Source organism: Cygnus olor, chromosome 7 (assembly GCF_009769625.2).
Source record: "Cygnus olor isolate bCygOlo1 chromosome 7, bCygOlo1.pri.v2, whole genome shotgun sequence".
NCBI lineage: Eukaryota > Metazoa > Chordata > Aves > Anseriformes > Anatidae > Cygnus > Cygnus olor.
Window position 1 is genome coordinate 31,956,319 of NC_049175.1, and position 22,726 is coordinate 31,979,044.

The 22,726-nt window shown below is 45.7% G+C and overlaps 2 protein-coding genes across 3 annotated transcripts in view; one reads left to right on the forward strand and one right to left on the reverse strand.

Moving 5' to 3' along the window:
- Window positions 1-560: 560 nt before the first annotated feature.
- PRDX3 (peroxiredoxin 3) lies at window positions 561-12,438 on the reverse strand. The gene is made up of 8 exons (XM_040564054.1): window positions 12,379-12,438; window positions 6,378-6,698; window positions 6,231-6,297; window positions 5,962-6,103; window positions 5,108-5,243; window positions 3,239-3,342; window positions 1,926-2,091; window positions 561-1,449 (listed from the first exon to the last, which is right to left on the reverse strand). Exons 1-8 carry the CDS (start codon window positions 12,436-12,438, stop codon window positions 1,396-1,398), a joined length of 1,050 nt encoding a protein of 349 aa, XP_040419988.1. The 3' UTR covers window positions 561-1,395.
- Window positions 12,439-13,322: 884 nt separating this feature from the next.
- Window positions 13,323-22,726, forward strand: part of GRK5 (G protein-coupled receptor kinase 5) — a 167,854-nt gene continuing 158,450 nt past the window's right edge. Inside the window, exon 1 of one of the 2 annotated variants that reach the window (XM_040563461.1) lies at window positions 13,323-13,632. In XM_040563461.1, coding sequence (XP_040419395.1) covers window positions 13,581-13,632 — 52 coding nt within the window. In that variant the 5' untranslated portion in view covers window positions 13,323-13,580. The remainder of the gene's footprint in view (window positions 13,633-22,726) is intronic. The other variant, XM_040563462.1, reaches the window with a different exon arrangement.

A 22,726-nucleotide genomic window follows, 5' to 3' on the forward strand; every position in this document is an offset into this window, starting at 1 on the left:
CAGAGGTTTGGCTTCGCATGCAGCAGGTCCAGGTCAGCTTTGTTGAAAGCTGCACAGCCACGTGTGGATTGATACCAAACTGAACTAAAATGCTGGTGCTGAAAGGTATCTGCGAGTACTGAAACCTAAAATGCTGCCTTTCCTTCTGCAGCACCAGGCATCATGTGATGCCAGGCAAGATTTTTCATCCCATCACGTATATTGCAACATCGACGTCTGTTAGAAAGCTAATTCAGTAAATAGCCACCTTTGCCATCGTGGTTCCCTTATGCTGACCTTGTCCCTGACTCCACATAGGAGAAGATGAGAAATACAAACCCATTCAGCGTTGTTTCAGTTTATCCAGCCTGCCAGCAGCACTGTCACTTTGCTCACAACACCCAGGACTGGCTGTGGCCTGCTCCCCCGTGCTCACACAGAGGCGGCAGCAGCCCGCAGCTGCTTGTTGTGAACAAAGGTACAGAAATTTCCAATGTATTGCAGCTTACCCAACTTCTACAGAACAGGGAAAGGAGAATCTTTGAGGGAAAAGTGGAAGGAAAGGAATGCAACGCGTCTGCTGCCAGTCAATCTTAAGATTTATTGATGATGCCACAGCTGGAGATATGATACATTGTTTTCAAGCAGTACAACAATTGACCTTTAAGTTTTGCTGGAGGCAGGTTCAAGCAATTAAACATGGCTTTAAATGAAGCAAGACTGTCACTAAGCTCCAGTAAGTGCAGTATTAGGGCTTAAGTTTCTAAACATCTCCCAATCCAGATTAAAGTTCTTGATGCTTGTTAACGCTCCTGTGTAGCTGCACTGTATCTTCAACCATAGGCAGGATTGAAATGGCACATATTTACATTCATTTCAAGTTACAGTGCATTTGTACAAACAAACTTTAATTTTTGCATGTTACATTTATCTCTTCCCCTGAAAAATACCATTAAAATAACCCCTGCATCAAAACTCTGTTTTCTGCATTGTCCACAAGTGTTTTCAAGCTTCTGGTACAGAAATACATTTTTTCACAAGAAAAGGTAACTGGGGAGTTTTCTGGTCCAAAGCTAGTTAATGAAAGAGGCGAAAGAGAGTGGGGTTGGGGGTGGAAATCACCACAACCATCAGTGCACACTGTGGAATGCAACTGTATTTCTTCTACTTGTCACATTCAGGAACACTGCTGGCTACAGAAATTTGTAAAACTTAAAATCGCAAAGGGGGAAAAAATCCTTAGTTTTTACCCTTCTTTTTAAAACAAGACAAGGGAGTCTGTAAATATTTCAGCGTTTATTTTTTTTTTCTTAACATGAGAAAATGAGAACTTATTTTTTCTACAATCACAGCTGCTCTCTTCATTACCCTATGCTAAAGACATTGAGTTTTGTTTGAAAAGTCATGTTTGACTGTTTATTTATGAACTTTTTCAAAATACTCTTTAGAAGCTTCTGGGCTGGGCTTGATCTGTCAAGAAAAAAAAAAAGTAGTTATTATATGCTATAACTGAGATACAAAAATTATGGACTTGACATTTTATCCAAGAGAAGGCATGCATAGCTTATTAAAACACTAGGGTTATTTCTGTTTCTGCACTTGGTTGAAAGTTCCTACTTGTAAATTAAGTACATAACACATTTTTCCTGATAAATATCAAGCAGAGCACTAAGTAAGCAAAAAATCCAAAGGCAACCTATAGAAACTACACGTCAAGAGTTTTAAATACAAACTGTGTCTTCTAGAAGAAAGTCAGATTCTTTCTTCACAGAAATCACATATTTAGTATCATACAAATAGACTGAATTGGTCCAACCAATAAAAGGTTTAGAAAACAGCATCAGATTCAGTCAAGCACCTCACGTTAGAGTGGTTCTCAGCCCTTCGGACATGCAAAACCATGCCAGTGTCTATATTTAGAACAGTGATATTTAGCAGACACTTACTGTAGGGGAATCTGGAGTCCAGTTTGCTGGGCAAACCTCTCCATGTGTCTCCACATACTGGAATGCTTTCACCAAGCGAAGGGTCTCTTCCACACTACGGCCGACGGGGAGATCGTTGATACTTAGATGCTTGATGACCCCATTTGGATCAATGATGAAGAGACCTCTGTAATTGAGCAAGAATTTGGGGAATGCAAATCATATTCCAAGACCAAACATGCAAGAAACTGATGAACCATTTCAGCAAGGTCGTTATTCTTAGCTGCACACATTAGAGTGAGGAGCAGCAATACCCCATTTGATATACTGTTTGTTAGTGCAGTGATCAAAAGCTAAGAGCCAGTGAACTGCTACGGTATTCTGAAATTATGGAGCGTGCACAAAGACTATTAAATCAAGACAGCGAGATATATAACAAAGCAGAACTTCTAATTCCATCTGTATTTCAAAGGTGATAGCTGCCATCCCTTCCACGTCTTTTTGATATGAAAAGCCAAAGGTACTGAAAGAAGAGTTGCTTATGCATTAAGCTACTAAGTTAATTTCTGTTATATATAAGACCCTGTGGAAACCAAAGTCCCAATCTCACCCTACTAATTAATTTAATTTGTTAACAAACAAATGTCTGAAGTTCCTTCCTAGCAAAGAAGCTGCTGTGTTTAGGTGGAAGAAAAAAAAAAAAAAAACAAAACAAACAGCACAGATTAGGGCAACCTATAATTTGTTCTTTATTGTTAATCAGCACCGCATCAGAATTTTAAGCAGCCTTCTGTAGACTTTTGCCACTCTTTCCTTGGAAGGAAACCAAATTAAATACTTCCCCCTCCAACACCCCTCCATGGCATAGAAAAGCCTTTCTCTGTCAAGTATACATAACTGGAGTTCTCTGAACGCTAAGAGTACAAGCTTGCTTTGGGAACGATAGCCAGCATAAACCTTTTAATCCAGAGAGATCAGGAATCAGAGGTCGCTAGTAGACACCTACTCAGTCCCATACATATAAGGGACTACTATTTGCTTTTAGCATTTCCATGGTGGAAAAAAACAATTTTTCAATTCTGGGTAACTACAGAATTGACTGTAGTGGCCTCCAGCTTTAGGAGCTTCTCACACATAAGTTAAGGTAGTCTCTTCTCTTCAGATGGGAGAGGGGAAAAAAAAGGGGGGGGATCCAGCAGAAGGTCCACAGGAGTAAGTGCATACAGCATTCATTTTGATCCCTGTACAGTTCCCCTTGGAGGAAGAGACAGTGTAGGTCACTTTGTTTTAAACTGGGTAGTGTCTTGACAGAGTTAGCAGCAATCATGCATTACCTTAGTGCTATGCCAGGTCCCTCTAGCAACACACCATAATCACGGGAGATTTGTTTTGTGAGGTCTGACAGAACTGGAATATTCATTTTGCCCAAACCGCCACTCTAGAAAAAAAAAAAAAGAGAGTAAGGTTAGTAAGATTCCATTTTGTTAGCAAATGCTTTTTAGGGCTCTCCTTCTTGAGGCTGGATTCAGTGTTCCTGAAGGTATGCTAACAGCAGACACCATTTTCTCCATGACAGGAACTGTGCGAGGAGTGGTTTTTGCTTTTTTGTTGATGTTGTTTTTCTTTAAAAAGCACTCGCTTGTTTTTTTCAGAACATGAAAACCTGCTTAGCATTTTAGAACTGCATATTTTGGTGGCAAAAGGTACTTGTGAAAACAGTGAAATTTTCAGACAGATTTCCCTTGTATCCCATGCCGAAGCTTTGAATACAAAAAATTCTATCGTATATCTAAGTATTAAAAATCAAACAAGATAAACATGGTGGGGAAGAAAAAGAAACCTGCATACTATAAACAGACAAAACACAACGCTTCATTCAGCCATGCTCTGCGTGTCGGAGTTAGGCTGCTCTCTGTATGCAGTGCAGGTACTTTCTCCCCAAAACCAATTTAAATACTATTTGGAGAGTCAACCAAGACTGCTTTGAGTTTTGCAACACACTGGAACAGCACGAGAGATAAGCTCTCTATCCTTGAAACAGGACTGGCATTTGTTAGCTTTTCTATTCCTGGCATCACCAGTGAATCATTGTGCAATCTCAGTCACTTAGACCCTGATCTTGCAAATGCTTGCCTGCAACGGAGCTCTCACACGCGGAGCTTTAAAGGCAGATGCTGGAGAAACCAAGGCCCTTAAGTCCTCCGGGTGTCAGTTTTCCATCTGCACTATTATGGAATTCTTTCCACCCTGCAGAATGCTTTGCTCTGTGTGCACGACTGGCATACGCTTAACAACTTCCACATAAAGCAATGAAGGCAGTCCATAATCACATTTTAGAGCTTCACCAAAGCATGCAGAAGATTAAATACTCTTGATTGGTTCAGCTAAACCATATTAAATTGAGGAAACTCCTCCCTCCTACATAACCAAGGAAAAGCCATGCATCTGGAGGCAGCCCAGTCCAATCATGCTGAGCACCCCTGTGGACTGCCGTCCCCATGAGCACATAGGCGGTAACTGATCACACGGGAGTTTCAGCACCCTCCTGTGTCAGATCTGATTGTCTGCAACTAACCAAGCTAGCGAGATGGTTTGTGATGGCAAAAGTACGCATTTTCACACAAGTAAAAGGGGCTCCCCTCCAGTAAAAGCCCATCTTCTCTATCACTTCCTTTCTCTGAAGAAAGCTAAAGACCTCCATTTATACTTCAGAAGTGGAACCATTTCAGCGAATGAGTTAAATCTTACAAATGCTCCATTAAGCTGCTTGTTCTTCTGCTTCCATTCTGAAGTTACCACTGTCATGTATTGGTTAACTACTAAGCCAGCTGCTATTTATTTTCTGTGACATCACACACAAACCATCAGCTGTAACAAGCAGCTAAGGACAGTGACATATACACTTAACATTTGTCTTTCAAGATAAATGTATAAGATATGATGTAACCCACAGAACTACCAAGAGAACAAAACAAAGATGAAAAAAAACCCTACAAATTATTAAGGAAGAGATCGACAAAACAAAGGTAGAGGTCAGAACTGAATTACATCAAACGCAGAAGTTACTTAACATATCACCATAGGCAGTCTATTTATTGAAGTCAATGTTTGCATAATTGTTTACTCAACTCTTCTTCTCAGGAGCGCTTATGAAAAGAAAACAATCCAACAAAGAAAGCCGCAAACAGCTGCCCAATTCATACCTTTCGTGGCGTATTTATCCAGGCCAGATGACAAAAATGAGAGTCCACAGAAACTGCCACCACTTCACAGTTCACATCACGAAATTCATTTGCCTTATTACTGAAAGCCACAATTTCTGTAGGGCATACAAAAGTGCTGGATGGGAACAGAAAGAGAGCTATAATGATTCAGCAACATTTTGACAGCTTTTAATACAAGGCACTTGCATATCTGTTTCTAGGCACTAATGCAGCAGCACATTTTATTTAGCTTGGTAACTTTGACCGTGTTTTCTGCTTAGCTTCACTGAGACTCAAGCAACTGCAGGGGGCACCTAGCTGGTGCACCAGTTTTCAACTACCAGTTCTAGGCAGAGATATTTATGCTTGGAAGAGCAAGCACTGCAGGTTAAACCCTCCCCACGTGCCCACATGCACCACAGTTTGGCAGAACAGCCGGGATGCTCTCTGTCCAGGACAATTCACCTCTTCAGGATGGGGTCAGCCTCGTCCACCCACCTCTCACTCTGGAGCTGGAGGGCGCACCGTGACCCCGAGCCACAAGGCACTGCTCTCACCCCCGGGATTTGACACCAACAAGGCCCTGTCTACCCCCTGAAGCACACCCCACAGCTCAAAGATGCTCTCCAACCACCAGGTCTGTTGTTTTAGCACATGATGGATGGCCGTTTGCCCCCACGCCTTATCAATCATATGAAAACCAGACAGATTGGCTTTGCAAAACCAGCCCGGGTACGGTAGAAACACTGCAGACAGCAAAGATCCGCAGCACTTCTGATGACCTTCAGCAACGCTCCTTCAGTCACAAGCGCCAGGGGAGCACCCAGAGGCTTATTTTACCCCCCGGCACTCACAAATCCAGCGGGTAGAAGAAGAGAACGAGGTATTTCCCCTTGAAGTCATCCAGGCTCAGCTCCTTGAACTCCCCGTGGACGACAGCCGTGCCTTTAAAAAACGGGGCGTGCTGCGTAACCGCCGGAGCCAGCCGGGAGGCGCCTGAGGGGACAGAAAACCACGGAGGCTGCTCGCAGCCGGGCCGGGCCGGGACGAGCCGAGCCGGGCACAGCCGGGCCACCGTGCCCGGGGGGCAGCGCGGGGGTCCCGCGGGGCGCCCTGCGCTTACCCAGGCTGAGCTGGCGGCGGGCGAGGAGCTGGGGCCGGCCCGGCAGCCTCCTCCCGGCGGCGGGCACCTGTGAGGGGACACACGGCGGGTGAGAGGCGGCGGGGAGGCAGCGCGGGCAGAGGGGGAGCCGGGCGGCCGCGCACTCACCGCGCTCCGCAGGAGCCTCCCCAGCGCGGCGGCCATCTTGTGCGCGGCGGCGGGCGGGGAAGGGGCCGGGGAAGGAGGGACCGGGGAAGGAGGGCACGGGAAGGAGGGACACGGGCGGCGCCAGCCCCCCGGCGGGAGGAGGTGTCCACATGCTGGCAGCACGGCCCGGGGGGCGTTGGGGTGGGGTAAGGGTGGGCAGAGCGCAGGGAAGGGCGAGGAGCGGATGGCACGGTGCCCGTGCTCGCCGCCGTCCTCTGAGGGGCTGAGGTGGCTGTGGCCCCGGGACCTGGCTCTGCGGTGCAGAGCGAAGCGTGGGTCAAGCTAAAACATTTCAACAATAAAGTTTTCTGTCGACTCTTTGATGAACTCGTGGTCGGATTGTAGTTGTTTAGTCATAAAATCCTGCCACCGGCCCAGGTGGAAGCAGCACAGGAATGGTGTGTTGTGGAAGGGAGCACGCCTGTTGCAGGCAGACCTCTCTGCTTCCGTGAAGGTGGGAACTTCGGCCAGCCTGCTCCTTTAATACTCATATTTAAAAATATTCACAGCCTTTTATGAAGGGGAGATCCCACCCTGTGAGCTAGGGAGAGGTCTGGCTCCACCAGCAGTACTAGATCTGCCATCAGCAGCTGGGGACAAGGCCAAAGGCAACCAAAGCAATGTCAATGAGCTCCTGGAAGCTCAACAGATGCTGCATCTGTGGCTCTGAACACATTAAAAAACTTATTCCTGGTACCGATCCAGCTGGTATGGTCCAGTCACTTCCATAAGTCAACTCTCTGAGCATTCGGAAGTGGAAGGTTGAGCACAACTCGCTTGTTAGGAGTGGATTTTAACCAATATTATCTCCCAAATGTGCCTAGGAACTGTTTGGGACAGTGTTAGTTGGTGTCATCCAAAAGCACACCAGGCACATTTCTGAACATTTAACATTACAGACACACCAGTTTCACTTTCTCGTGCCTTTCTGTGACACTTCTGAATTTATTAATACAGCTGATGCCAAAAATGGGTGGAAATGTGGCTCTGGTAATCTCGAAAACTGCCCAGCAGAGTATAATGTTATCTACTCATATGGCACAGAGATGCTAGGCAGCTGTCTGGGCTTGTGGTGAAGGTGGAGGTGCCCAAAGGGAGATGATAAAGATGGAGGTGTTCTGCACAACGGTGTAGAGGATGAACTGTTCCTTCCTATAGCCATGGTGAGAAAAGGGGGAAGAAAAATGTGGACAATTAGGGATGTGGATATCTCAGTACAAGGTCCACCAGCATGATAGTCTAACTGCTTCCTGCATCCAGTAATTTCCTTGCATTCAAGCATACATCACTATTGCTTTTGATGTTGCAGCTGTTCTCTTCAGGCTTAACACTTCTAACAAAGCCCTGAGAGTGCATTAGAGAATGTGTGCATAGGTATGAACAAGTGGTCACTAAAACAGCTTATTCTGAGTTAAGGAACCTCGCACATTCCTTTCTTGTCATTAGCGTTTCACTGAGGGAAACCTGAATGTGTTTGAGAGGGAAGTTCAGCTTCGGCTCTTGTTGATGAACTAGGGCTGCTTGAAAGTACCAGCCGGACAGGGACTCTGTCAGGAAGTTGGCTGCACAAGGGGAGCCAGCTGGCTGAGCTACTCAGCTTATTTGCATGTCTGTTACCTAAAAGTTTGGCGCATTCTTGCTTTAAAAACCCTCAAAGCCTGAAAGTGGAAGTGAGTAAATTATTTCCATGTCAGAAAATACATCAGATGCGCTGCGGGTGAGCCGTGCTATAGCCTGCAGCCCTGGGAGCCCCCAGGAAAAGCAGCAGATGGAGAGCAGGAGCAGTTGTTGAGAGCTGTGTCTGCAGTACAGTCTAGGGAGATTTTAGTGCCGCTGCTGAGACACTGTGAGGACTGCCAGCAGAAAAATGAGCAATGGAGCTGAGCAAGGGTCACCTGCAGGGCAATGACTGGTGAAGAGTGGCCAAGAAACATCGGCCAGTACCTGGGCTGACTCCTCGAGCAGCCGTGCAGATTGGCACGTCTGTGTTCACGTCTGCTGGAATGGCACATCCCTCTGCATCAACAGATCAACTCGCCCAGCAGCAGCTCCCCTGAGGCTGGGCAGCAAATTGAGTTAAGGATACGGTCGGGCCATAGCAGTTCCTTTCCCTCAGCTGTGGGAGCTGTATTGTAGCAGAAAAAAAAAAAAAAAAAAAAAAAAAAAAAAAAAAGGCTATTGCTAGGATTTCCTGAGGATGGTTGTCTCACCCGCAGATGATTATTCACAATTTCTCAGTTGATATTTTTTAAAATGGTGTCCTTCCCCTCTCCCTGGAAAGTTATATTTGTTTAAAACTCTTTGTTTAAACACTTGGCTTGCAGGTGGGGAAATATTGCTCATGCTTTGTTATGAAGGCAGCATAATTCAGTTTCCCAGACTTCTGGGCAAGAACTTGAACTACCGCCATTTAGCACGGGGGTTTATTTTCCATTTTGCTTTTTACCAGGCATCCCTAGGATTTGAAGGTGGACTTTTTCTCTGCAAAGCGCACCTGGCAAAACAGTTGTTGCTTTTCCTCAGCAGCACTTCTGGTGCACACTGGAGCAGCTGCTAAACCTGATTCTTCTGGCCATCTGAAGTTCCAAATGGATTTACCAAGCGGTACCACATGCACATCTTTCTCCGTAGCTTGTTGATTTTCTGCTTTGCTGTGTCACTGTACACTCCTGAAATCAGGATACACGGTGTTGCTGAGCCTATGTGATTGAAAACAAACAAATAAAAAAATAAGATCAGGGAAACCACAGGCCCTAATCTTGCTTTTCATCCTGCAGTTGCAGACTGCTGGTTCGTACTGGTTCAGTGAGAGATCAGCAGTGCATGTTATTATTGGAAGGTCTGGAGTCTTTAAATTCAATTCAAAGACATCTGAAGTTTGTGAAAGACTTCCCAGGAGTTCAGCAAGCTTTAGCAGAGAATTTTGTGTCATTATAAGGTGCTGAGCAGTGGCTAAAGCACTTGAATGGATAACGGGAGAGGTAAATTTAATTTTTGGTTATGACACTTATCTGCCTGCTCTCACTTGGTGCCTTTTTCCCTATCTGTGAATAATTAAATTTGCCGTTTGGTAAAAACAAACAAACAAAAAAAAAAAAACAAAACACCACAAACAAACAAAAGCTTTGAGATCTGTTGATTAAAAAATTACTACATACTACTTGTATATTGCTACCATTGTTGTTTTGTGAGGTTAGTTTTTAAAGAGCTGTTTGAAAGATCATCGTTAATTCGACAAAATGTTAGTGGAAGGGTAGCTTCTCTCTGAACCTGATGAATGGGGTAAGACAAGCCTAAAACAGATCTCCTGCTGTTGTGAGCCATTGAATGTCAGATTCTGTGCTGCTTATTTGACGCTTGTTTAAAAAATAAATTCTGTTCTTCTAGAAGATTATTTTATTCTATATGCTTAAATGCTGTAAGAATCATTTGTCCTCTGCTTTGAGGAAATAGATAACTGCAAGAAAAGGTTTGGAAATGGAGAGAAGCTACAGAGGCATGGACATTTTCACCTAAAGCAAAGCAAAAAGTTAGGTTTCGAGAACATGATGCATCGCCCCGTGGCTGTTGGTAGATGGCAGCCTCTGTCCTTACGCACAGGGCTCCGCGAAAGGTTGCAGCTGCCTGCAGATGCCTCCTCGTGGGCCTGCATGTTCCCACCTGCTGATACAGCATCTCAGCGGGAGGTGACAAAACGTACCCCTCTGTAGGGTAAGTTTCAGGACCAATTCCAAACGCAGCCCCGTTCAGAGGTGGTCACGAAGAAACTTTACAGCACTAATTACGTGTTGTAACGTGGATGTAGGCGATAGCTCCTGTCAGGGCATGTTTCCAACTGATAAGAATAAGGCAAAACCCTTTCAGGCGTCTGGCCCACCTGGGATCTTATCCTGACCTTTCAAGCGGGCTGTGCTGCGGCCGAGCGTTTGCTCTGCGGGGGCAGGATAAAGCTGGGTGTGTTGTGCTCTGCTGCTGGCCGGAGCTGCGGGAGCCCACCCTGCCGGTGACTCATCTGTCAGAGCCGCTCGCAATCCATCGCCCGCCGCTCTGCTGCCTTCCTCTTCGCCTTGCGCTGATGCATTTGGGTCTCGCACGGTGCTGGCATTTCATTTACAAACCTCTCTTCTCCCACAGAGGGAAGATGGCTGCCAGCCCGGCTTCGCCCTCATGTTTGCCACTCAAAAAGTGCCTTTCTGAGCCACTCTCGAATGGCTTCAAATGAAAGATGTTTTATTTAAAAGCAGAATAACCAAACGCATTAAGCACCATAGAGAACACATCTTTCAGTTTAACCGTGGATTGTTTTTTTTGTAACCTTTACTTTTTTATTTTTCTTCCAAAATTAGCTGCTTCTGTGTGATTCAAACCAATTTTTTACCCTTTGCTCCCACAACCACTGAATCAGGGTCTTTAGGCCTGAAAAAAAAAAAAAAAGACCTGCCTGTTTCTTACCTGCCACGCCACCTTTGAGTCCATCCTTGTGTATTTCAGCACCAGAGTTTGCACCAGTGGGTAGAATAAGATAAGCAGTAGAAGAGACTCAAGGATTTCCTGATAATGAAGAGTTTCTTTTCCCCTCGCTCACAAAGAACCTGCCTGCTCCATTACATTGGGTGTGGATGTGGCCTAAAATTAAAGGCCTGGGTTGTTGTAAGAGAAAATTCATATAAATAAATGTATCTCTTTCTAATATTTTTTGTTGTTGTAAGAGAAAATTGATACAAATAAATATAGCTTTTCCTAATATTTTTTGTTGCTGTGTTTGTGACCCAGCTGTTCCAGGTGGCACAACAATGAAGATGCCCACAGCCATAGGAAAGTCATAAGGCAGGGCTCCAAATGCTCTGGTGGGTTCTGCAGAGACCAACACACAGACTTCGGGTCAAGTAGGTCTGTGCAGGGCAATTGATCTGGCAGTCCCTAGGGAACCACGTCCATGAAAGGGGCCATCCATCAGAGCCCCGTGCTGAAGCAGAGCTCTGTCATGTAGCAGTGCTATATTCAGGCTTTAGAGTCTGAATTAGGAAAGGGATGCAGCGAGGATGGGTTGTCTTGATTTGTTTTCCAAAGCAGGCATTGTGATAGCGAGCACAACTCCTCCTTGTTCTAGGGCACCAAACTGACTCAGAGGTATTGGAAACAAGTTTTATTTTCTCAGTTGCTATAAGAATCATTAAGAAAACCCACTCCATTGTTCTTACTGATAAAAATGAAGTCAGAATTGCTGCCCTCCATGTAGATGTGCAGCTCAAACAAATGTTTTTGCAGAATCTCACACCCGGTAGCAGAGCTCAGCTTTCCACTCCCTGTGTTCAACCACATTTGTTACTCCACTGCTCCTCATCCACCTCAATGCAAAGTCATCCAGCTTGGTGTAAATAACCACCCAGACAGCAGCACGACATTCGTTCAGCTGCTGTTCCTGTTTCTGCAGGGACCGGGTAAGCATGCCTTTGGGAGCCAGGAGCTCCAAGTACTTCGCAGCTGGGCCGTTTACGAACACCGAGTAGCTCAGTGGGATTTACCAAACACCATGCAGATCTTTTGTAACTCTTCTGATAATTCTACTAGTTACTCTTTCAGGAACTAAATAAACGTTCACAAAGGACAACACCAGCACTCCGAAGATGTAATTCTGTTCCACAGGGCAACGCTGCAGATGACTGTGTGTGCATAGCGCTTAAGTATGTAGACGTAGATATTGGATACAAGAGGAGCAGCAGAGCCCTCAGATGCACATACTGCTTTCCAGATGCTTAGCCACCCAAACTTAGGGTCTACAAGTGCCTCTCTCCTTTTGATCTCTTTAGATGTGAGCATCATCCCTTGCACAGAAGTGCTCAAGCAACATGCAGGGCAGCCACTCCTCAGGAGCCTCATCTCTGTGCTAAGGCTCTGGTTTCCAGGAAGCAATTTTTCCCTCAAGAATTATTTAATCAGGGAAAAATCTTCCGGTACTTACAGGCACAACTGCTGTTATATGGAACTTGGCATCACAAAGAAAGTAACCACAGCACGGCATGGCTACCGGAGCCTGAACGTTTCCTGAAGTGACAGGAGGGAGGATGGGGAAGATTATGCACAGCAGTGGCACCTGCTGCAACAACAGCTTCCCAAGTTCCAACCTTTGGCATTTGCTAAGGTACAGGAGGCATTTATTATAGCCACATGATCCTAATGTCCGAGATATTATTAATTAAGCGCATTTATCATTTATTTCCTGCGTTCAGAAAGCGCACCCAGTAGCAGTCTGCTGCTGCAAGTCACTTCTGCCTGGCCGTAGAGAGAAACACGATCGGTGCAATCAGGAGGGAGAAGGGGCAGTGCCTCTGTTCCACTTACAAGAATCTGCATGTTAATTTGATTTGATTTGCTTGGCATGGATTTAATCAACGCAGTGCTGATGAGGGAGAGTGTTGGTGAGAGCCACGGGTCGGTTTTATCCCTCTTTCTTCGCCCGACCCGCCGAACGTGCTATCGATCCCCTCGCCGCCAGCAACACCAGCATCCCTCCCTCGGACGCACACAGCAGGCAGAATCTGGGGCTCAGCCTAAACTTCCCACGAGCCTAGCTCCTGCTCGGGACGAAACACCAAAAGAAAAACCCATAACAACCCCCCCCCCCAAAAAAAAATCCCCAGGCCACCGCGGCGGAGCTGCTGGGTCCCCCCAAACCCCGCAGCCGCTGGGTGGCGCCCGGCACCAGGGCAGCGCCACCGGGGCCACCCCCGCGGTGTCCCCCGCAGCTCCCCGGCCCCGGGGGCTGCCCCGGGCGGTGTGTCCTTCTGTCCGTCGGTCCGTCCGTGCCCCGAGACCCCCCGGCCCCACCGAACCGGCTGCGGGGCTGGCGCCTGCGCGGGGCTGCGGGGCCGCTCCCGGTGCCCCACCCCCGGGAGGAGGAGGAGGAGGAGGAGGAGGAGGAGGAGGAGGAGGAGGAGGAGGAGGAGGAGGGAGGCAGGAGCGCCCCAGCCCTCAGCCCGCCGGGGAGGATGGAGTAGCGGAGAGAGAGGGGAGCGCCGGGGGGAGCTCGGAGGAAGGGAGGGAGGAAGGATCATGCCCGGGGGGACGAGGCGCTAGGGGCAGGAGCTGGTGGGCGCCCGCAGGCTCCGCACCTCGGCGCCGTCCTGCTGCAGTGCCGCCGACCTGCGCTGCCCGAGCTCGTCAATGGAGCTGGAAAACATCGTTGCCAACACCGTCTTGCTGAAAGCCAGGGAAGGTGAGAGAGCGCCGGGGGGGGGGGGGCGAGCATCCTCGGCGCCGCTACCCCGCTGCTTCCAGGGCGGGGGGGGGGGGGGGGGGCACAGGGCAGAGCCGGCGCTGGAAAAGGTTTCTATGAGGCTGAGCCCCCGGTACGGGGGGGAGAATATCGATGATCCCCCCCCCCGTCCTCTGCGCGAGGAGCTTTGGGAAAGGAAGCGGACGAGATCGCCGCGATTACAATATTCACCCATCTCTTCCTTCCCGCTGCCCCAACCCCCCCCCCCCCCCCCCCCCCCCGGGCCGGTCCCGCAGATTGTGCTATTTCAGCGCCTATTGTTAAAGGTCAGCTGCGGATGCATTCATTCAGGAGGGCTCGGCGGAGCCGCAAATAGCTCGCCGTGCTGCGCGGGGACAGCGGCAGGACCGCAGCGCTTCCGAGCGGGCGCTCCCCGCCTCGGGCGGCGGCGTTACGGGGGGCGACCGCCGAGCCACCGAGGCGCCCCTCGCCGCCGCCGTTTGGCCCCAGCCCGCTCCTGCTCCCAGCCGGGGCTCAGCCCCCCGGGGGGTCCCCGGCAGGGGGCGAGGGGTGCCCGGAGCTGCCGGCGAGGAGAAGCCGCTCCGTGGCCCTTGGGAACTCCCCCTCCGGGGAGCATCCCCCCCCAGGAGCATCCCCCCCCGAGCATCCCCCCCCGAGCATCCCCCCTGTTCCCCCTGGAGCATCTCCCTCAGCTCCCCCTGGAGCATCCCCCCTTGTTCCCCCCCGAGCATCCCCCCTTATTCCCCCCGAAGCATCCCCCCTTGTTCCCCCCCGAGCATCCCCCCTTATTCCCCCCGAAGCATCCCCCCTTGTTCCCCCACCCAGAGCATCCCCCCGGTTCCCCCCCCCCCCCCGAGCATCCCCCCACCCCAAAAGCACGAAAAGCCCGGTGACGGCCGGCAGCCCTGCGGGGCGTTTTTCTCCCCTCTCCGCTTTTCCTTTCCTCCCCCAGCAAAGGGGGCGAGGGTGTCCCCCTGCTGCTCCTGGGGGGCCCGTGCCGGCAGCACCCCCCGCTGCAGGGTGAGCGCCGCGCACCAGCATCTCACGGCCGCAGCATCGCTGCCAAGGGTGCGAGCGCTCGCTGCCGGTGGGGTTTTTCTTTCCTGGCTTGTTTCCCCCCAGCGCTAACCCTCACGTCGTTTACCCTTTAAAATAACACATCTCAAGCCTCTGGTGCAACTTGTTGTCTCCTGGAACCGCCTGCTAGTAGGGGCAGCTGTAGGTGCGGTGCAGCCCGCGGCCGGGATTTGTCGCTGGGGCGCTGGGGCCGGCGAGGCCGGGGCCGCCTGGGTGCACCTCGGGCTTGGTCCCGCCGAAGCCATGGAAGTAGGAGAAATGCAATGTTGGCTTGCTACAAGAGGTCATTGAAACAGTCCTCCCCTGGAGTGATCCCTTCGCTGGGAAAAATAGCTCAAATTGTAAAATAATGTTTATATAACTCAGGGGGTGTTGAACTTGCGAGGCTTAGCTAAAGAGTAAAGTCCTGCGATTCTCCAGGAAAAAAAAAAATCTAAATAATAAGGGCAAAGGTATTTTTCTGTTGAGCAGACCGGTGCGTTACAACTCTGTCTTCTCCTGGAGAACTGCGATTTTCTGTTGTCATTTCCAATACCATTCAGGATGCAGTCGCTGCTACCAGCAGTGCAGTACTGGGTTAGATTTCAGAAGACTTCAGGGATACTTTAAAGGACTGGTATTAATTACAGTCATTGTGTGTTGTTTTCTGTGAGCCAATATTTTGCAAGGAATTTTGAATATGCCACTCAGTTTTATGGTCCTTTTCTACCATCCTCAGCAAGATGGTAACGGCAATGCTGTTTATCGTGTTAAGTTGTATTAGGGAAGCTAACGCTCCAATCCAAATGGCAGAGCTTTATCAGGGCTTGCTCCAAACTATACTCCAACACGTCTTTTAACTCTGCATGAAGTTCCAACAATGATTGAGGCCTGGTGCTTATTTATATATAAAGCTTTTATTTATTTATTTATTTTATTTTTTGGGGGGGGAGCTGAATTTTTCTGAAATGAAGAATGGATGAGCCATTGTGTACTAGACATCACAAAGCCACAGTTATTATCCCTGTTTCCAGATTTTTAGTTATCATTGCATGCAAGCTGCTGCGAGTGAAGTGTTTTTAAAATTTGCAGGGAATAATGTCAGTGGATGTCCTTACAGATGGAGAAGATGGACAGCGTGTTGAAGACCAAGAGTAAACCCAAATTAATAGATTGGGGATTATGGTACCTAAGAATATGCTTGTTCCAGGTCCTGCAGGCTCCGTAGATAGATTTAGCTAGGTGAACACGTAGCCGCAGCCAAGTACATGAATGTGTGTTTGCACTTGTGAAGTCAAAAGTAGAAGCTATGTTAGCTCAGTTAGGTGGTTGTTGGTGCCTGCGATGTGGTATTTGATGTTGGAGGTAGCGAAATAATGGGATCCATTCTGCAGCCATTAGTAAAAGCAGAAGTCTTACCACAATTGCAAAGGGGAGCACAAACCCAATACCGGCATCAAAAAAAAAAAAATTCAGATTAGTTTCAGAGCACAGTTTAGGAAGATCTGCAATGTTAATTTCAGCAGTAAGGACTTTTGTAAGGGCCTCAGGAGTAGGGCTGAGTGACCATCACAAACATTTTCTAGCAAATATTGGTTTAAATTTTGCAACTCGTTTGCTTTGGCCCTGCAAGCGGCTTTTCTGGGGTCCCTTGTGTAAATTCCTTTGTGACCAAATTTTATTACAGCAACCACTGATGCAAAGTGGATTTCTTTGCTGAAATACTGGGAAGCAAGTTTTATAACTTTATACAAATACTCGTACCAGAATCCTGATGATTACAATGAGAAGCACACCCAGAATTAACTGATGCCTTGTGATACATGAGTAATCTTATTAGAGCAACAAAAAAAGTAAATGCAATTCACATACAAAAATGTATTTCACTGAATAATTTCAAGCAGAGAATGAATTTCAGGAAATCATCATCTGCTTGCAGAATATAAAGTTTGAGATAAAATCACATGAGTTATTTGTACTCAAAGGTCTACCAGGCTGAGCATAGAAAAAAATGGAGTTTTATTGCATTTCAAAGTTCATTTATAATTTATTAGGAATGAATTTATGTTGTTTCCTCAATGATCATTTCTTTCTTCTTGTATGCAAAATCCTATTGCACAAATGGCCAGTCCCTTTTCAGAGTGAATAGAAAATACATCTGGTTTAATTATAGGAACCAAATAGGTATTTGGGACCATCTCTTATTGCCTGGGGAAAAGAATAAGCAGAGAAGAAAAGACAAGAAAGATGAGAATCATAAAAAGAACAGCAGAATAATAGCAATCGCAGTCATTTCAGGTTGAGTAAGAACCCCAAATTATGAAGTGGTGAAACATTTATCTGGATCTTTTCATTAGCCCTCTTGTTTCTGAGCCTCAGCGATCACGTCTGAACCACAGAATCACCTAGCCATTAGGAACTGGAAAACACCAAGCTGCTGAAAGGGAATCTAGGTCCATGAATGAGTCCTGATTCATCTTCCCAACTTAAGGCTGTTTAACAGAGGACCTCATCAGAACCAAGGAGAAGGGTCATGGAGGGACTGAGGACCAACTCTTCCCAAATTTCAGAGGAACTTTAACAGTCTTAACAGAGAAGATTTAAAACAGACCCCTACACTCCTGACTCTACCCCTGCCTGTCAAAAGCAGTAAGCTGATAAAAGTCTTTCAAATAGGCCGATGATTACACGAGAATATTTGTATGGAAAACAAGCAATATGGTCAGATAAGCGTGGCCAAGGCGTGGTGATTTCCCAGATACTCTTTGTCATGAGCCATTATTTCCGAGCTATAAGATCAGTCTTCCCTCATATAATCTGCTGCTGCTCCACACGTGAATTTTCTTGGACAACCTGAAACACATTTCAAAACCTAAATACAACTTGAAATAGCAAGATCCTTTACAATCTTGTAAAAACCAAACAAATGACCAGTTTTCACCGCTTTAAAATTTTAGCGATAACGGCATTAGTCATCATGGTTATTAGTCTTAAGGCAGCCGGTTTGGAAGATAAACTATTATTTTCCTCAGACCTTAAATTTCTAAAGCACAAACTTTACTGTGTAAACCCGATAAAAGGAAAAAATGTTGCAACTACTAAAACACAATAAAAATACATTTTTTTCCTTTCTGAGAAGACTGGGATTCTAAAATAAACTTATTTATGGCACCCAAGCAGAACCTTTGATCAGCCTAGCCAAAAGGGTCAACCTTCTTTTATATATATCTCAAAAAATTTTGATGACTGCACACTGATGCCATTTAACATGCAAAATGTGCCTGTTTTTATATTGCTGTATTTTTAGCTTGCTTTTGCAGGATGATCACAGGAGAGATTTGTGCGTGTCCTTATTGGCAAAAGACTAGCAATAAATCCTAAACAAGAAGCGTGATTGCTTTCCAAGAACTTGGCTGCAGAGCAATTGGAAAAAGGGCAGTAGAACAATGAAAAGCATATTTTGAAGGAAAGAAGGTGACTATAGCGACAGCCAAAACCCCATGGAGAATATGATTATTGCAACTTAACTTTAGCAAGTTCATTAGCCGATGCTTGGAATGCGGAATCTAAGGTCCTGTCCTGTATCCCTTGATTTAAAAACAAAGTATTTTGTAAGGAAAACGTTGTTTCTATAAGCAGAGGATGCTTGTATGCAGTGACTCAGTCTAGTTTTCTTTTTGGAATTCAAGAAAAGCTCTCGTCACTGCAGTAGCTTACAAGAAAAAATGAATAAATCCAAGAATGGAATCAGCCATTACTTCAGATGTAAGGTAGAGTGCTTTTAAGCATTAGACTTAAAAATGAGATTCCTTTTCAAGCTGTAACCGTTTCTTTTGGGGTAAAATATATATATATATATATATATATATCCAGAAGAGCTCAGAATATTTTGTTACTTTCTGATCAAGAAACTTGAGAAAACAAGAGGCTTCAGGCCTTTGTGAAAAGAATGTGCAAGTCTGAATGACACAAAGATTCCTCACCATACCCGATTTAGAGCAAGCGTGTGTGTGTATGAATTCCCTTTTCATGTTTTTATAGTAGAGCTGATGTAAGGCAAGTTAGAGCTGCAGTAGCTGTGCTCTCTGTGGGCACTCTGCTCCTTGTCTGGGGTTGTCCCTGGGGTTCTCCAGCTTGCCGTTGTGGGCAGCAGGTCTTGAGATGTGGCGATGCTGGAGAAACCAAGAGCTCTTCCACCGAAGCTTCCTGGCTGCAGAGAGAGGACTATGCCCCTTCATGTTTGTTGTTGCTGTGGTACGGCGGTGTTTTGGTCTAATTGCTATTGATTTTAATGGGTTTGTAGGCATTTAAAAAAATATTTAGTACTGAGATGTGATGGTCTCTTAGGTTATTAACACACAGAAGCCATCAGCTAGTTAGTCTTCTCGAACAGATGTTAACTATGCAGGTTTGGATAGAGCTACGTATATCTGCCCCATTAACCTCATGTGATTGATTTCGTCAGGTGAAAAATAATGAATCTGGGAAGAGACTACCTGTATTCGTTATCAATATGCTCCTTTTCTGAGGTCTTAGTATTGCTCAAGTCATCCATACAACAAAGAATTTTCAGTATTTATCCAAGACACAAGCATAAGTTTGCGACTGTATTTAGCTTTTTGTGCTGTGACTATTCTCGTGGGTAAAATGACAAAAATCACTTCAGAATCCATATCACTCTGTTGAAAAAGTTTATAAACAAAAGATTTTATCAAAGCAGTTCCAGTCTTTACAAAATAGTACTCAAAACCAAACAATCGAACAAGGGTTCCTCTTCCTTTACAGCTGGATAGGAAATACTACCCTTCCGTTTGATTTTTGCCTATGAAAATGGGAGCTAAGAATCTATCTTGTGCCCATCTGTGAGATTTATCCCCGAGTCTTTACTCCAAAAAATATTCTATCTGGTATATGAGTTTTCTGTGTGGCAGTGAGTAAGAAGAGAACCAATTATTCCTCATTTTTACAGGCACATAACCTAAACAATAACAAGATGATATCCCAATATTTCTTTAAGACCACAGGATGTGAAATTAAATTAAGAGGCCAGGAAAATAAAGAACCCTGCAGTTTGATTACACTTGGCTGGATTATTTTTGTAATTATTTTGCCTGGATGATTTAAGAATGCATACTGCCTTGTGATTAGGTAGGGAACAAAAATTAAATATTCTAAAGAAAATATTGCAAAGATGATGGGTATTCTGTTTCATTTCAAAAAAATAGAGTTGCTAATTAAAGTGAAAAGATGGAACAAAACATGGGTGAGGGGGAAGATAGATGGGGCTGAGAAGTCTGTGGAGCTGGCTCAGCTGCTTCTAGTTCATATAATGTCTCTTCAGATATAGCTGAAGACACTGTCACAAGTGTTTGTTTTTTTTTTCAAGGAAGATGGGCAGGATAATAGGAGTAGAAATATACCCAAGTACTCAAGACTCAGTTCTGACCTGGTAATGCAAATAATACTAATGAAGGAAGGGTGGCTGGCTGAGCTCTGGGATGGAGATCGTTATTCACAGCTAACTTCTCAGTGTCGCAGCAAAGACTGAAAATGTTGTGTATCCACCATTTCCAACTGGAAGTCTTTAGTATGTATGAGTAGTCCCACGGACCTCGTGGGGAACTACTTGGCGGCTGGAAACGCAGCTTGTTTGTGAGTGCTCTGCGAGGCTGAGACCTCCGGGATCGCTCTGTTCTCACTGCTGCAGTGCTGTTAGGCCAGGAAAACTACACCGGTAGAACTGAAGTGAAACCAACTTTTAGCAGCCATCGGGAAAGGCCTACTTTGTCATTCTGTCCCTTGTCCTCCAAGCACTTTTTTATTTTAAACAGTTTTGGTATAAAAATGACTCAAATTGTGGGCTTCTCTTTCAAGATTTTTTTTTTATTTTTTTTTCCCAGCCCAAGAAATCTCCTCGACTCTTCTGGTTAAGTTCTCCTTATTCTCATCTCCTTACTCATGTAGTTCCTTTTGTACCGAGTTTTCATTCTCTGGGCACTTTCTGTGGCTGAGTTTAAGAGCTTTTGTTCTTTCTTCCTTCTAGCTTGTCAGCTTGGATGGTCCACCTCAAATTTAGTGCAGTCACTCCTCAGGACAAGTTCAATCCCAACGGTGGGTTCCCAAGAGGTGTGCCTAGGGTTGGAGTCTGCCATGCAGGCAGTCCGAACCTGGTCCTCTCTCTGGCCCACCTCAAAATCAGCTGAAATAACTGGTCATGCATGGAGTGGGCCCTGGGGAAGAAACAGTAACCACGAGGGAGTACATCAGGATATTTCTGAGTAGTTTCCATGAGTGAGGTTGCTTATGGAGTTCCCCGTTGACCTGAGGATGCCAAAGAGGCAGTTAATAAGTAGCAGCAGCTATTTTTGCATTCGTTGAGTATTCTCTTGGGTCCCACTGAATGCATGATTTCACTGAGCCTGGCTTTTCCTAGTAGGCTGAGGTTATATTACAAGTTCTAGAAGTTACCCTATTTCTGTGCAGTACCTCTCCCACTTAACTACTCAAAGGGTCAACCTCTCCCTCATGCGGGTGTGCAGCACCTTGGCTGCTGGGGTGCTGTTTCCTAGTTCTCCTTTCCTAGCAGCATTCCACCAGTGCATAAATTTGGATTGTTTGTTTTTCTCTGTTAAAGTAGTCTAAATTTTTCTAGGCTGCAATTCCCTTATCATATTCTTCCCACTTTTCCAATCTTTCTATTTTTTCCCCCGTTCTCTGTTGTCTGACATCACCTCTGAATCCTTAATGCACTGCTTAAAACATATTTAACTCAATTGGATTAAACATCACTTTACTGAACATATCTAAGGCTTTATATATTTTCTCCATCGTATTATCCTCATTTGTTCTTTGGTCAGTGTTTAGTCTGTGTGACACTGCTCCTATCTAAAATGATTAAAACCCTTTTTTCCATGCATGTGTTATGGGAGACCCGTGTGGTTCTACAGGAAATCTTTATTTCCAATGAAAGTTTTACAAATGAGGAAGCCATCTCATTCGGGCAGAGTCTACTGAGCCATCAAGCGTGTCATAGGAAGGGGGGGAGAGAGAGAGAGAAATACAGCTGGAAGAAGAGATTCAGAAACAAAGCGAAGACATCAATGATGCCAAGTTAAAACAACACCAATGAGTCCTCGGTGACGTTTCTGTCAAAATACCCCCGTAGGCAGTGCAAGGGAACTGACATCTTTAACAAGCAGATGAGCTGGGAAGGATGGATGCTAGGCTAAATCGTCATTTAGCCAAGGTTGCCAAAATATCTGTGGAAGATATATATACTTCACATTGGCACTGTTCATTGCTTGTCATTCTATTTTCACTTGCATTTTTGCTGTTTTTCTCTCCCCATTGCTTTCCTCCCCGCTCCTGATAGACTTTGTTTTGTTTCGTACTGGGGATGAATGACTGAATGAAATTCCCAGTGTGCCTTTTCCCATCTTCTTTAGTTTTAGTTGTTATAGATTCTTTTTTTTATTATTCTTTTTTATTTTTTTCAGTGCTCTGGGTCTCCATGAAGTTGATTGTCTGTGATTCAGAAGGAGATTCTAGTGATAAGCACACTAGAAATCAATAGGGTTGCTTTCTGTAGGGGTAGTCTTGCTACTTGCATGGCAAACTTGTCTCCAGAAGAAGTCCAATGGGACAACTTGCCTGTCCTCTTTTGTGGAGAAGCATGGTGCAAAAATGCAATTGCTCACCCTGCATTTGCGGAAAATGAAGAGAATCTGAACACTGAGCATTAATCTTCTTATTATTAAAGGAAGAACAATTGTCCAGTGCAACATTTGCTAGCAGTGAAAAAGCTTACAAATACAAGAGTTGGGACTGATCTCTGAATAAACCCTTTCTGTCTCCTTCCATAGCAATTCCACATCTACATTTCATCTCTGAATCATGATTTTGTGTTTTCTGAGGATGCCAAGTCATAAATCATATGTTGACTGAGAATTCCTCATGAAGCACACATCTGGGAAAGTTTGCGCTTTGTTTATTTCACCAGCAGATGACTTTTAGGAAG